Consider the following 16,381-nt stretch of genomic DNA (forward strand, 5'->3'; position numbering starts at 1 on the left):
ATGATCCAGGCTCCTGCATTTTCGTATAACTTCGTACCATTCTGCCTGATTCCAGTGCTGGACACGACTGCTGGAGTTTGGTGTGACACAAACTCAGTTGTCACAACTCCCCGGACAGGAAGATATAGTCTGGATGCAGCAGGAGGCGATGCTGATGTTAAACTTACATGACGATGTAGGCATGCAGCAGCTGCTGTTGGTGACTTAATATTCATTTATGGAGGTTTATGAAGAGGTAAAACATGCATTTTCTTTCATGCAGTTCTATGAATCCAATTTTCCTAGTTCCCCACTTTTGCTTTCCCTACTTGCTAGGAAACTGTTGGTGACTTAATTTCCCTAGAAAGCGCAATATCTCTTTGTAATGGACCTTTTTTTTCTTCAGACCTTGATGACAATCTCTACCCGGTGGCCTCCGGCATTGACCTTGACGTCATGATCCAATTCTAAGGTACTTATATAAACCAAACTCTGCTTGTTCAATTAAATATCTATAATAGTATCAGTCAGTTTGCGGGGAGAGATGAATAGCTGGGTTTCTATGTTTGTTGTTAATGTGCTCATCTTGTCGTTTGATTCGGTGTGGATTAGATTATACGGACGAGAAGCTGGGCGTCTACAAGAATGGAGTTGTGCATCCTCTTCTACAAGCAGTACAGAACCATCATGTCCAGGCTGCTGAGCAGTGTTGTTGCCGAGTATGCCTTTTGGCCACCATGGCGGAGAGACGACGGCGTCCGGCACGAGTTTGGCCAGCGAAGCAGCTCTGCTTGTGCTGGCGACGCCTTGGGTGTCTGCTTCTTCTTCCACTCCGGCATAGGTAAGACACTTCGATTCCTCTTCCCTGTTTTTACTTATACGGCCATTGGTATATGGTAGCAGCTCGTCATTGATTCAGTCCTGCGACCATATAAGTCGCACACTACACGCTGATTAGCGCAACACTAGAATTGAGTTAATGCTCAGTATTTTACTACACTTGACACTTGTTTGTTTATATGACTAAATGAAATGGTAACATGGAAATTAATAATTGCATGTTTTGAGCGTTTCTAATAATAGGTTATTAATTTCTGCTATTTTGATGATTAGATATCGAACTATCTTAACAAGCTTCCTCTTAGTCTATCATGTATCAGGGTGGACACGGTCCGGGCCGGTCCGGGCCCTGACCGAGCCGCCGTCTGGACCGGCCGCCGGCGGACCGGACCGGACCGGACCGAGCAGTGCTGCGGTCCGCTTTTCAAGGACCGGACCGGTGGTGGTAAAGCTCGGGCCGGACCGCGAGGACCGCCCGTGGCGTCGTCCGGCGACGGCGAGCGGCGGCGCATGGGACTGTGAGCTCCTGCAGAGATTACGGGGCATGGGGAGGAGAGGAAGGGGAGAGACACAGCCGCTTGCCCATCATGAGCACGTTTAAGAGGCCAGATACATGACGACGGCCATGAAAGGAGGTGTTGCCGTGGAGGTGGCGGCGTTGCAGGAGGCGGGGAGGTCACCTCGATGCCTCGACCTGGTGCTGGAGTTCTTCATCTGGGAGGCCCCCGAGCGAATGATTTCCAAGGGCGGGCCTGTTCCTGGCGACACGTGATTAATCTCGTTGCCTCGTTGTTTCCAGTTTTCATTTTTCTTAAGGGTGTTTCCTATTTTTTCTCACGTTAATACTGTTTTTTTTTGAAAGTATCACGTTAAATCTGTTGAGTCCATAGGAGTCCACATGGTAGGCTCGTTGCATGTGGCACAACTATCCTTTTTACAATTTGCATGTTGCAAATAAATAGGGCCTGTAACGTGTGTGCCCACGTACAAATGTACATTCAGTCCTACAAATTCTGATCTGGCACAGGTTAATGGGATCGTGGGGAGGTGTAGATGGAAGGTACACATCGGATCGAGCCCACCTTTCTCCTTCTTTCTATTTCTGCTCCGTTGAATAAAAGGAAAACTCCAACGTTTTAGGCAATAGAATTCCTATTTCTATGAAGTAAATCGTGGAGATAATGTCTATCCAATATTGTGGAGTGAATCGTGGAGATAACTGTCTCTCAAATAATGGAGTAAATCATGGAGATAACTCTCTTCTACCTCGAGCCAAAGAACCCATCGTGTAGTTCATTCGTGCGTAAGAAACAGCCGAGCTCGTTCGGTCCAGTCGAGTTAACTGAGCTAAGACCGGACCGGACCAGTCGACTTTCGGGCCGAAATTCCCGGCTCGGACCGGCCTATATTCCCAGCGGGCCAGGACCGATCGGTCCGGTCCAGGTCGGTCCACGAGCGGGCCAAAAAGCCCGCTCGGTACGTCCAGCCTGAATCATGTACTCCCTTTGTTCCATATTAGTTGTCGCTCAAAGGGATGTATCTAGGACTGAAATATGTCTAGATACATCTGTTTTAGCGACAACTAATATGGAACGGTGGGAGTATTTGAAATGTCAAACTTGGAATTTCGCTGAGGCAGCTGATCGATTCCATGAAGTGTGAAAAAATGTTACTTTGTTAACTATACCATCGCAAAGGGGTCATGGCTATGGGTGGCAAGTGTGACTAACATCCATTTGCGAAGGCATTATTTTCTGTTCGCTAGCTATCTATTCCTTGCAAGGAAAAGAAGGCATTTTATTGCTCAAATGATACATTTTATTGCTTTTTAAACTGAGAGATGCTTGGTTTATCTAGTGCTAGTAATTTATTTTTTATGTGGAGAGTTGATTCTTGTTGGTCAATTGGAACTCATAGCACATTGAATGTTACTAGTTATCCTCCTCTACTTGTGATGTTGGTTTTTGGATTCTGTTTTATGATGGTAAAACATGTTATTCCTGAGATTTTTCCCGCGCAGCCCATACCCTCGTGTTTGTTGTTTTGTTAGATCTCCAATCTGATGCTTGTGTTGTTTGCCCTTATGGCTGTGTGTGCAAACAGTGTGCTCAGGTTTTGGTCAAGGGTGCCGAGGAGAACAAGGAGGAGCTGCTCAGGTTTAAGCCCCATCCACCAAGGTGCTCACCAGGGAGTCCCCCCTGTGGATAAGGTAGCCTCCTCTCTGCTTGGTGATCCCGCATGTTTAGTTGCTCACCATAATGCGCCAGTGATGCATGACTCGGCAAGTTTTTTTTCTTTGATTGATTGTTGTATCTTTAGACGAAAGGGCCGAATTGCCTCGATGATATCAATGGACCATTTAGACCACTGAGATCTTTTTATTCTTTAATGTCTCTAAAGTTGAGCTTTTTAAAACTGATGCATTGTCTTGTTATTCATCGATCACTGATCGGTGCATATAAATGTAGCCTTGTCTCCTATATTAGGGCCCCTTGTATTTTGGGTCAAACTTTGACCATTTATTTGAGTAACAAAACATAACATATATGTTATAAAAAGTATATTGTTGGATTTGTATTCAAAAAAAGTTTCCAACGATATAATTTGGAAAAATTTTGGTTTGTATTTGGAAAATGTTGAACATATATAAACAAAGTTTCAGATGTATACAGAAAATGTACGATCTGTATGAAAAATGTAGACATGTGTTAAAAAATAAACATTAAAACATATAATTGAAAGAAATGTTAATCGTGTATTTAACATCTATAAAAATGTACAATGTGTATGAAAAAATAGAGATGTGTTGAAGACAAAAGGAATAAATCGACGTGTATTTGAAAAAGTGTTCAAAACATGTATTTGAGAAAATGTATATCGTATATTTGAAAAATGTTCGGCGTGTATGAAAAATGTTCCATGTATAGATAAAAAATGTACTTTGTGTAATGAAAAATAGACATGTGTTAAAAAAAGTAAAAAGCCAAGAAAACAGATGATGCACTATCCTTATCATGATAGCATTATAAATTTCACTTGGAAATACACTATCCTTACATGAAAATGTCAAATCTTTGGGATTTTTTATTCCTATGTTATTGCATGTCCTGTGATTCTTCAAAAGTGTTCTTAGGATTAGAAGTAATGGATAATACTGTCTCATGTACTTGTTCTTAGTATCTTTTTGCTAGCATCAGTTGCAACGTATTTTTCCTCATTCAAGGAGATTGAACCTGTGGCATTTCTGCACAATGGAATTTAAATTATGTTTCACTTGTACAGAAGGTTCACTCAACACATAAGTTTTAGAGACATACATCTTATGATTATGATTATGCATTTTAACATAGATATTCAGTTCTACTGTCAGTATTGTTAGACTATACTTGAAGTGCTATTCTGATTACAGTGTCCCAGTTGATAAAGTCGCGCGCTCAAGGAAGCTGTCAGACCACACGCATGTCTTCTCCATTTATGGCACGTGTCTCCTCTCAAGAATGTTCATAAAGCTGCTGCTTTTCCCTGCTTCCTGCCTCTGCTTCCCCTTCGTCGAAGCTGCCCGCTGGCCCCATCCTTGGTGCTTCTCCTTGCCAGTTAATACTCTTAAGCCCTAGATGCTTTTATGTGTTTGGTCGAGCTCTGATCTAAGATTACCTGCATTTGTTACATGCATTTTATCAACATCTCGTTTCCTTTTCGACGGCCTGGTGCTTAATGTAGTATCTCTTGATCACTATATTCAACTTATGTCTTGTTGGTTTACAATCCTTATTCTTTCAACTGTATACAGGCAGCGGCGGTGCGTTTTTTCTGTCCAAAAGTGTTGGAGCTGCATTGATTGATCAAAGTGATTGTATGGCGGTGAAGACGCCATGGAGCTTGTCAAGGAGAAGCTTCTCAGGTCAAGGGCCCCCCATCCACCAAGGTGCTCACCAGACAGCCCCCCTCCTTGGAGGAGGTAGTCTCCTCTCTGCTTGGTGATCATGTATGTTTAGTTGCTCACTATAATGCGTCGGTGATGCATGGCTTAGTAATTTTTTCTTGATTGATTGCTGCCTCTTTAGATGATAGGACTGAATTGCCTCGATGATGTGCTGAGCAGATGTAATATGAATGAAACATTTAGACCAATGAGATCTTTTTGTCTTCGATTGATGTCTCTAAAATCAAGTTTTTTAAATTGATGCCTAGCATGCCATCACCGTATTGTCTTGCTCTTCCAGCTAGAGATGCTTGACCTTGTTTTCGTAGTGTGGTTTAATGTTAGCCGAGCATGTCATGTTACAAGCAGCCGCGGGCCTGTGGCCAGTAACTTTTTTCCTGTCCGCTTAGACGATAGTAGGACTGAATTGCTGCCTGTGATGATGATGTGCTGACCAGATGATGTGGAACATTTAGAACCTTGAGCCCTTTGTGGTCTTTGATGTCATGTTTCCAAAATCGAGCATTTTAAAATTGATTGACGCCCATCACGACATTGTTTTGATCTTGTGTATCTAGAGAGAGATGAGTTTGCTAGTGCTAGCTCACTTTGTGAGGTAGAATTGCTATATGTAGAGTGGAGTTAAACGTGGGGGATCAATTGCAGCTGATCACTTCATGTTACAAGGAGATGCTACTGAGATATTACATCATTCAAGTATCTAAATCTGATGCTTGGTTTGTATAGTACCAGTAAATCAGTTATATGGATTGTTTATTCGTAAATTAGTTACACGGACAGCTTATCTTTGTATTGTTGTTGGTTAGTCATACATAGTTATTACATGCCAGTCAATTGAAATCGTTTAAGAACTATCTTAACAAGCTTCTTCCTAGTCTATCATGTATTTTAAATCTCGAACTTGGAATTTCGCTGAGGCGGCCGGTGGATTTCATGAAGTGTGAAAAAAATGTTATTATGTTAACTATACCATTGCAAAGTGGTCATGGCTATGGGTGGCAAGTGGTTATGCATATAGGAGTAACATCCATTTGCGAAGGCATTATTTTCTGTTTGCTAGCTATTTGTTCCTTGCAAGGTAAAGAAGGCATTTTATTGCTCAAATGATGCAAGTGATACATTTTATTGAATTTATTGCTTTTTAAACTGAGGGATGCTTGGTTTATCTAGTGCTGGTAATTTACTTTTTACGTGGAGAGTTGATTCTTGGTCATCCTACATATCGGTCATCTATCTGCTTGTCAACTGAAACTCATAGCACATTGAATGTTACACCCTCTGTAAAGAAATATAAGAGCATTTAGATCACTAAAGTGATCTAAACGCTCTTATATTTCATTACTGGGGGAGTACTAGTTACCCTCCTACTTGTGATGTAGTTTTTGGATTCTATTTTATGATGCTAAAACGTGTTATTCGTGAGATTTTTCCTGCGCAGCTCATACTCTCGCGTGTGTTGTTTTGTTAGATCTCTAATCTGATGTGTGTGCTGTTTGGCCTTGTGGCTGTGTGTGCAAATAGTGTGCTCAGGTTCTGATCAAGGGCGTCGAGGAGAACAAGTAGGAGCTGCTCAGGTTCAAGCCCCATCACCAAGGTGCTCACCAGGGAGTCCCCCCTGTGGATAAGGTAGCCTCCTCTCTGCTTGGTGATCTCGTATGTTTAGTTTCTCACCATAATGCGCCGGTGATGCGTGACTCAGCATGTTTTTCTTTGATTGATTGCTGTATCTTTAAACAAAAGGGCTGAATGCCTCGATGATGTGAATGAAACATTTAAACCATTGAGATCTTTTTTGTCTTTGATGTCTCTAAAATTGAGCTTTTTGAAACTGATGCCTAGCATGCCATCACTGTACTGTCTTGTTATTCAGCCCATACACATTGAATTCTGCTACATTCTATTTTCTGTGTGATATATACTTTCTTGTCATGAAAGCATTATGAATTTCACTTGGAAACACACTATCCTTCCATTAAAATGTCAATCTATGGATTTTTAATTCCTCAGTTATATCAATGTCCTGCGATTCTTCAAAATTGTTCTTAGGATTAGAAGTAAGAAATATCAGGTGTTACAATCTGCAATTTGAACAAGATTGCTTCCTCATACAATCTGTAATGTGAGAATGAATAGTGAAATGATTAATTCTACAAAATTTTTCTGACGACGTGCTTAATGAAAACACCACAACTTGGTATTTCTTGGAACAACTACAACTACATTTATGTCTCTTCTCACAGAATCATGCAATTCCTTTTGCCTGTACTTGAGACAAATGTACAACTGCCAACACAACCATAGTTGGGAAACTGCCCATCTAGTTGAATTTATCTTGGATCATTCAAGTTATTTCAGCGTCAAAGTTAGAGACTTAGGCATTTCTGATTACTTTGGTTATGTACAAGAATTATGATGCAGACTCCTGCAAATTTCGTATAACTCTACCATTTTACCTGATTCCAGTGCTGGACATGGCTGCTGGAGTTCACGAGGTCAGTTAGTCACAGCTCCCAGGTCATGAAGATAAAGATATAGTGCAGAGGCAGCAGGAGGTGATGCTGTTGTTGAACTTACACGACGGTGTAGGCATGCAGCTGCTACTGTTGTTGAACTTAGACGACGGTGTAGGCATGCAGCTGCTGCCGTTGGAGACTTCATATTCATTTATGGAGGTTTGCGGGGAGGTAAAACATGCATTTTCTTTCATGCAGCTTTATGCCTAGTCCCCCCTTTTTCTACTTGCTAGGTAACATGTTTACCATCATCCATTAATGAGATATATTGCAAATCAACCAAGACCTATCTTTTTATCTCCACATCGCATTTTGTGCATGTGTGCTGAGCTTTGACTTTGCTGGTCCATGATGTCATCGTTTTACACATCTAGAGTCTAGTTGTTTTGTACTTTTGTTTGATTTATGAGCATGCAACCTCACAACCTATGTTTTCTCTTACATGAAATGCCATATATTTTTTCCAATTCATCCAGATCAAATAAATTGAGTGTTCTCTAACACAAATGAACGTACTAAAGGTCCATCGAGGGGTACCTCATGATGAACAATTGCTTAACTTACAATTGTATATTGTATCCCATGATGATTACGATATTAGCATCCATCCCTGTGAGTTATCAGATTCATTGGATGGTTAAAAAATGTCGTGGATTGTCCCCAGAATGTAATGTACAAATAAGTTGCGATTCATCTTGTTGTGCCATTTTTGTCTCATTTGCTATATCTTAATGGGATACACACTACTAGTCTTGTAGTTCTATCCTGAGAGTCCACTAAAATTCAACATGGTACTGCTCCCATCATAGTTTTATGCTACTGCCATGTTAATCATACCTACAAACTAAAGTAGCTCCTAAGGGGTAACACTGATGATGCATCACAAGTGATAAACAATCAAAGAACACCCAAATGGTGCACTTGTTGATGCTAGCAGGCAGCAGCAACACAGTCATGCATCCAATGGAATGGCGATGATCTGAACTTAGTAACTAGTGTTGTCGCAGTTGATGATATGAACTTAGTAACTAGTTTTGTGCTTCTATTTGATTTATGAGCATGCGACCTCGCAACCTATGTTCTCACTTGCATGAAATGCCATATATTTTTTCCAATTCATCCAGATCAAATAAACTGAGCGTTCTCTGACATAAATGAACTTACTAAAGGTCCATCCAGGGGTACCCCATCAAGAACAATTTCTTAACTTACAACTGTGTATTGTTCACACCTTGGTCGTTTGGTGCTTCTAGGATGATTATATGTTTTATGTGAATGATGATTACGATATTAGCATCCGTCCCCGTGAATTATCAGATTCATTGTATGGTTAACAGATGTCGTGGACTGATTGTCTCCGGAAAGTAATGTCCAAATAAGTTGCGATTCATCTTGTTGTGGCACTTTGTATCATTTGCTATATCTTTAATGCGATACACACTACTAGTCCTTTAGTTCTATCTTGAGAGTACATTTGGAATGCCTGTCCAGTAAACTTCAACATGGTATTGCTACCATCATAGTTTTATGCTACTGCCCTGTTAATTGTAACTACACAAACTAAAGTAGCTACAGGACTAAAAAAACAACTAAAGTAGCTACTAAGGGGTAACACTGATGATGCATCACAAGTCATAAATAATCAAAGAACACCCTAATGGTGCACTTGTTGATGCTAGCAGGCAGCAGCAACACAGTCATGCATGCAATGGAAAGGCGATTGTCTGAATTTAGTAACTAGTGTTGTTGCAGTTGATAATCTTTTGGTGGTGTGGCTATCAACCAATGTGGTGCTACAGTAGGCTTTTAGGCTGCTGTGATTTTTCCTGATATAAAATGTAGTGAATATTGTTCTTTTTGCCGCAAAAAATTCCGTTGCTTTGGCATGATGTACCACCAGTTAATCAACCGCAATGCACACCGACGGCTCTTATATATACTCGTTCCAGCCACCTGATCCTGTTGTCTTTTTGCTGCAGTGATGAGCAACCTGGTGAAGCAGCAGGCCAACTCGAAGGTGAGACGGTCCCCATGATAGCGAAGATGATGACAAAGGTGAATGGATCCCGGTGAACACCCCATGATTGACACTGCTTTTGGGAACACGATGTCATCTGGCACAAGTTTCCCCGGCGAAGCAGCTCTGCCTGCTCCGGTGATGACTCTGACGCCTCCCGTCCCGCCCCTCCCGTGGCTGCTTCCTTTTCGGTTCCGGCATAGGTAAGCCGCTGGTTCCTTCCCTTTGCTCTTCCTCATGCTCTATGTGCCAACGACGATCGAGCCATGGTTAATGAAATGAATAAGGTCATATACATATCTTTTTTTATAGTACCTGAAAGCCTGGCTCTTTTTAATGAATAAGTATTGTAACAATAAAAGCTGTCATTGTTTTATGCCCTGAACAAGCCGCGGGTTGAGGGACACCTCTGTCATAGTCATGATTGTTTGTTATTCTGAATTTGAACTCCACCCTCGCACCCAAGATTCTTTTTTTCCAAGTTATTGCTGCTCTGGCTCTGGCATAGTTTCTAGACACTTGCATCGTGCTCTTGTTCATAGTGGACTAGCTTCTAGCTCTGGCCTGGTTGCTACATAGTCTCCAAACTTCCATGGTGCGAACTTGCATGCACCACATGGATTGGAAAATCCCCAGTTTAATCTTCTTTTTATTTATCTCCGGAACAGTACGCAGTTCCGTAGAGAGCAGCCTGCACATTTCTTTCTTCCGGTTAATAATTCGCTCCCTTAGTCAGTGCACTCGGAACCTGCTTAGATCACGTGGCTTTTGGATGAACAAACGAATGTCTCTGTAGCCTAGGTTGCATGGTGTTGTGATTATCTGTTTAGATCACGGCTGTAGTGTACCAACTATCTGGCATCCTGTTTCCTCATTCCCATCTCCGCAATTGTACCCAGACCTGAATTATTCTGCCATCCAGTGTGTGCCTTCTTTTCTACAATTATATGATTTGTCATGCTTTGTGCTTGACAGTGCCCCAAAATCTGGAAGGCCTGTTGTTTGTTGTTGGTGCCATTGAGATCGACCCAAGGCGCCGGTGATAGCCAAGATTTGGAAGCACTACGGGGACACGAGCTGGACATGCAGCTTACTCTTTGTTTGATTGTTTGCTGGATGCTCGCCCAAGTTCCAGATGATGTGATTGCTGCATGTTGATATTTTGGTGTACTGGCAGGATGTTGCTTTCCTTCCGAACTAGCTTGCTTGGTGTGTTCTTTAGTAGGGCGGGTGCATTGGAGTAGCAAGTAGCTAGCTTTTAGAGATGAAAATCCTGGTATGGTATTGATGGCACACAAGTTGTATTTCTGCTCACACATATGTATGTGACATCTCAGTTTTAATACCATATATAATTGTCGCAAATCTCCGGTTACCTAATGCGTCATGCTGCCGAAATTTCTAGCCAAATTTATGGCAACTTGTCAAAAATTTGGCCTTGTTTGTAAGGAAACACAAGCTTTAGGTTGTTCACTGCATGATGTTGAGGTCTTGTTTGTACGGAAACAGAACCTTTAGGGTGTTCTTTTGAGTCTTTTCAACTTCCAACTGATTCAAACAACATGGGCATTTATTTGAAAATTTTCATCATCCCAATCTTGAATTCTTGTTGTTTCATCCCAATCCACTGTACAGAGCTGCAAATGTGTACAGAAAATCACCGCAACAACCATGAAATCATCTTTCCAAAACCCAAACTTGGTGTTATGGTGACCTAAACAATTCATTTTCTGCTGATGGACTCAAACTTTTAGCAGAGTTTCATCTAAGACACCACATCTGTGCCAACACCAGATGCTTCATCTAAGACTAAGAGAAATGCAGGTGGCAATGTTGAAGTAGTGTCCATTGTCGAACACATTACACGCCCAAAAGAAAAGAAAGAGAAAAAAAGAAAAGAAACAAATGCCGATAACGGCGGATCGACAAAAACGACGAAGCCTTGCGACCTTTGTGTCCACTGGAAATCGTCCCCCAAGCTCCGAGACTCCGACGCGCCGGTACCAATCAACACCTCCAAGAAGGGACGCGACGATGACGGCGCTGCTGCCAAGGGTTTCCCCCGGTACGCGGTGAGGGGAGGGGAAGGGTAGCCCCGACGCCCTTCAGGAAGGTCTGGTGGTACCCTCAGGCGCCACCGCGACGGTGTCGGCCAAGCCAATAGGGATTTCTCCCGATACCATCCTCCACCTCTGGCACTCCGAAGCTCGCCACCAAACCAACCACCACCCTTCGCAAACACGGACACGAAGCTTCACACGCTGTCTCACCACGGCACCGCAAAGATGGCCTGCACAACGAAGAAGGGGAGCCGGGACTAGGGCAGCAGCACCGACAGCATACTGGAGGGGCCCACGTCCACCGTCCTCGACAGTAGCCGACCGGACGCCAAAGCAGGAGCCTATCGGGCCCGTGGACCCACAGGCCCGGTCGGGCCCTCAAAGGCACAGATAGCTCCCACCTCCGCACCGCAGCTGGTACGCCCCCGTAAACAACACGGGCGTGGAAGGGGCGCTGAAAATACACTCTTCAGATGTTTGCATATCTGCCCGGAATAAATAAGCTCAGTCCTCAGTAGCACTAAGGTACGTAGTTTCATGCAAATAAGCAGAGTCCTCGGCGGGCAGATCACCGTAAGCCTGTCCCTCCAATGAGTGAATCTCCCCAAAACCACGCACCGCTTGAAGCACCGGGAGCTTGGCGTCATGAGATCGTAGCACATCGACAGCCTGCGTCACCAACGGTCGCCGCACCGGATCATGGTGCACGCACCAAAGCCCTGTCAGCAGACGCTCCATCTGCAGCATGTCGAACTCACCGTCGACCCTCTTGTCCGCCGCGTCAAGGATCTGGTTCCGGCGGTACATCTCCCGGACCGCCGCCAGCAGCGCCGCTGAGGCCTGACCCGGCCCCCTCGACGTCGGCCGCCTGCCGCAGGCGATCTCGAGGAGCACGACGCCGAAGCTGTACACGTCGGACTCGGCGCTCGGCCCGTGGCCGTTGATGAACTCCGGGTCAATGTACCCGACGATCACGGTTATTTTCCCAGTTTTGTGAACTATGAATAACAAAGTTTGGTGGTTCTTAAAAAATGAAGTTGCTGGAGTCGTTTTTGGCCCTCCAAATAGTCAAAAGCGACTGAGATGCTCTTACTGAGCATGAACAACACTATGTACAGATACCAGAACCAGTGTACCCCAAATGGCTAGAATTGTCAGGTAATAGTACTGAAACATGTTAACCAGAAACATGTAAAGATACCCTAAACAGTTCAAGAGTGTCCACGTACGATTCACTCTAGACTGTTGACCGGGTCTTGGCCCATTCCTCAGACACAACTTTTCGACAAACTTTATTCAAGCCCTGCAATAAGCCTACTAGACGGTAAGCAAAGTCGACCAAGTCACCTTCACTGAGATCAACCCAAAACCAGTCTTTATCTCTCGAGTATCAAGTCCATGCGTGTCTGCCTTGAAGGAACAACATCGTTCCACTGAACTAGATGGCCCCGAGGCCACCTTGAACTTCAAAACCAGAGTGGAACCATCCACTACAGCAACCACAGACCTCTTTAAATGACGTGACTCGCCAACTGTACCATTGAAGAGCCGAATTCCTTCGTTATAACCACCGATAAAACAGCGCAAGCGCAGATGAAAACTGCTCTGCACTTCTGACACGGCAACTTCAATATTCGCCATGACTGCGTCATCAACACGTGCTATGGTTAAGTCAACCGCACCACAGTCGCCTTGGATGCGTTTTTTCAATGCACAATTCCATGGGCCCAGGTCGGCTATGTCTGTTACACCATCAATCAGCTGGTAATCATCCCTTTCTTCCTCACCTACCTTGATCCTCATGTCATATTCCACTAGAATAGTGGAAATCAAATCTATCCCTCGCTTAGGGCCAGCCATGTCGATGAGAGAACCCTACAAATTTGTTACTGTTTAGTAGCTCTTCATATGGAAGTGAGAAATAACTAAAGCTTTATACTACGTTTGTTTCTAAATGTAAGACGTTTTGGCAATTCAAATTGAACTACCAAAACACATCTTACATTTAGGAACAGAGGGTGTACTTCTCTAAGCTGTTTTACTTGCAACATTAATTTTGTGATACTTTACAATTGCTGACCAACATCTTTGCCACATATCAAACTGACTGGTTACATAGTGTACACCAGTGTTTGGGAGGGGAAATTGGCCCTCAGTATTTATTTGACATTGTTCAGATCCCAATTGTTACATAAGCATGTCGAAATGAGAAGAGAAAACAAAATGACTTAATAGTGATGCAATGATTCATGCTGGTGTGTTAAGTAGCAACTAAGAGCCCGAACTATTCTGTTTGATTTTGTTTGGAATACATGATATACTCACTTAGTTCCATAATTTATAAGTTTCTCATAGTAAATCACCTTTCCACAATATAAACTTGGTGTAATGGTGGCCTAAACAATCCAAACTACCATTCTGCTAGGTCTGTACAGATAAATCACAAGACTTGAGAGTGCTCGCTGTTCCATACATACACTAGGTTTGGCCTTACAATGTGAAATGAATAGATTTGTCATAAGTCAGGTATTTGACCCCCCCCCCCCATTCCATACTGTATAAATCATTTCCTCATATGGTTTCGCCCACACTGCAACATCCACCTAATGTGAGAACTTCCCCAGTGGGTACTTTATACCATATGGAATGCTGGACAAATACATTGTTTTATACTTGAGGGGGTTATTAAGTAGACTTATTGCTTGAAATAATCGTAGGTAAGTATGGATTTGCACCTGCTTCACAAGGATGGGATCATCCCTGCTTATATTGACAACATAATTACGCAATGTATCCAGATAATCCCGCACTGCTATGTATCCATACAACTCTACTGGGCCAAGATCCACAGTAAGTTCAGCCAACTTTAATGAGAAAATTTGTAACACGCGATTAGGTCGATGCCGAATGCATTCTCCATTGCGGATGTCGCAATCTGTGGGATCTGGTAGCCGAGCTTCATAAAAAAAGTAAAGAAATAAATTAAATTGTAATGGAAAACAATACAGGAAAAAAATAGTCGTCATACAAAAAGTAAGCGTGTCACTAGAGGATTCCATGGCCCTATTGGAAGTTTCCTTTTCATCCAAATGAAAATTATTAATGTTCTTTTTACTATGAATTTCACTCCATCAAAGGTTTCTGTTTTAGGAAACCCAAAGAAAAAGCGGGTAACATTTCATCATGTCAGCAAGTAAAGGTCCATTTCACCCTCCCAGATTATTTCATAACCCCCTAAACTTATTTATTTGTTATGTCTACCCCAAGAATTACTAAAACAAGTCAATTCAGCCCTTCATGAAAATATCCTATTGTTTCACTTTCTAGAAGTCTTATTGTAAGTTAGTTTTTTTTATTTTGATGGTAGATAACATCACAGTCTATATAATAAAAAATCATAATTTTCCATCGTGCATACTTGGGAGCAACTAAACCTACTTCAACGCTCATGGTACAAAAATATGTGCTAAAAATGCAATTTATGAACATATTTCTGTACGGTACATGGTGACAACAAAAAGGGCAAAACCTAACAAATGCAACTCCTGAATGCCAATGCATCTACATTTAACTTGTAAAATTAAGGAAAGTAAAGAAAAATAGCCAGATGATTTCAACAGAGAACACATGAGTTGACACTATAGCTTGAAAAAGGTGCTTGTAACAAATTGAAATAGGTAAAGAGAGATTATTTACTTACTCTCACTACGGTCATCAACATTATAATCCCTTTTCCACGAATGAGTGTTCCTGTATAAAGAACCATCACGGTGTGTGCTTTCTGGAATAATTCCCAGGTCAAGTACATCATTATCTTCGGAATCGCTTGCTACCAATGCCCTCTTTCTATCCTTGGTTGCGCTCCTTCCATTTTCATCACAACCAGAGATGTCCACAATATTTGAAGATGCATCATGTTTGCTGGCTATAGCATTCATATCTTGCAAGGTTGTCCCACTAGTCATGCTCCGAGATCCACGAGGAAATCTATCTATCACCAAAGAGAATAAAGAGCAAATAATCTGAGCACCCAACAAAAAAATTCAATTCTTTTTCGGTTCCCCTTTTATTTCGTGGGATTAACTAGTATAAGACCCCACACCTCCTGCCTTATATTATTTACAGAAAACAACACACGCAGGATGATTAAAAGGGATTTTTCTCGAATATACGCGCAGATAATTAATTCAAAGGGGTAAAAACCCACAGTTGGTCAGAATCCAGATCCAAAACTATAGCAAGAAAAGAAACTAAAGGCGCAAAATTTGGCATCAGATGATGAGAACGTACATACCGGGAAACACGACGGACGGGTGGATCTGGAACCATCATGAGAGGGAAAGCTCGGCGTGCAAACGGAAGCGGTGGTGGCGACCAGTAAGGCGGGGCGGAGGCCATGAAAGAGAGGAGAGGTCGCGAGGTAGAGGAGAGGCGGCGCGGTGGGTCATGAGAGATGGCGACGCCCAGGCCGCCAGAGGAGACGAGAAATCTGACGGGGGATTGGCATCTGAGCGCGCGGCGGCGGGAACTGTCCTTGGAAGGACCTGACGCGGATGCACGCCTTCTGCCTAGATGAGCTCAAAGTTCGTCATGAAGAACTTGTCCACTCCCAATTCCCAACTTCATCGGTGAGGGCGGCTTCCACCGGCCCCGTCTACAAGGCGTACGTCCACAACAGCCCACACGCAGGTCTCGGCATGCATGCAGAAGGTCGTCGTTACCTCGACCTCGACGACAACGATGGCGCCCGGGAGAAGCGCGAGGGGCCGCCAAATGTCCTCCGTTCTTGTGGTGTGATCAACTGCAAAAGTCGGAACGAGATCCTCTGACCTAGATCGATCTACTGCCGAGGGACGTAGTACACGAACACAAGCGGCCCATGCGGCCCAACAGGACGGCACCCATTCGAGTGTGGTGTATTGACCGACTTGCGTGCATGGATAAATTTTGGAATGAATAACATGGCATTGCCATTCTTACTGACTTGGATTCTTCCCAATGCGTTATGCTGCCGAAATTTTTAGCCAAG

The 16,381-nt window shown here is 43.1% G+C and overlaps 1 protein-coding gene and 3 pseudogenes across 1 annotated transcript; 3 read left to right on the top strand and 1 right to left on the bottom strand.

Moving 5' to 3' along the window:
• LOC125519163 (polyubiquitin-like) overlaps positions 1 to 16,381 on the top strand; it is a 278,280-nt pseudogene that overhangs the window by 261,258 nt on the left and 641 nt on the right.
• LOC147960887 (small nucleolar RNA SNORD36) lies at positions 3,153 to 3,244 on the top strand (annotated as a pseudogene).
• On the top strand, positions 6,509 to 6,600 carry LOC147960888 (small nucleolar RNA SNORD36; annotated as a pseudogene).
• Positions 12,661 to 15,317, bottom strand: LOC147960889 (uncharacterized). Its single transcript, XM_087537535.1, has 3 exons — positions 15,053 to 15,317; positions 14,088 to 14,308; positions 12,661 to 13,227 (listed from the first exon to the last, which is right to left on the bottom strand). Exons 1-3 carry the CDS (start codon positions 15,315 to 15,317, stop codon positions 12,670 to 12,672), a joined length of 1,044 nt encoding a protein of 347 aa, XP_087393661.1. The 3' UTR covers positions 12,661 to 12,669.

This window comes from Triticum urartu, chromosome 7A (genome assembly GCF_056163025.1).
Source record: "Triticum urartu cultivar PI428250 chromosome 7A, HENAU_Tu73, whole genome shotgun sequence".
NCBI classification, from domain to species: domain Eukaryota; kingdom Viridiplantae; phylum Streptophyta; class Magnoliopsida; order Poales; family Poaceae; genus Triticum; species Triticum urartu.

Coding starts and splice junctions, on each gene's coding strand:
- LOC147960889 (XM_087537535.1), bottom strand. CDS start 15,317: ATGACTAGTGGGACAACCTTGCAAGATATGAATGCTATAGCCAGCAAA. Junction 14,309..15,052: donor TGTTGATGACCGTAGTGAGA/GTAAGTAAATAA, acceptor TTTTTTATGAAG/CTCGGCTACCAGATCCCACA. Junction 13,228..14,087: donor ATCCCATCCTTGTGAAGCAG/GTGCAAATCCAT, acceptor ACAAATTTGTAG/GGTTCTCTCATCGACATGGC.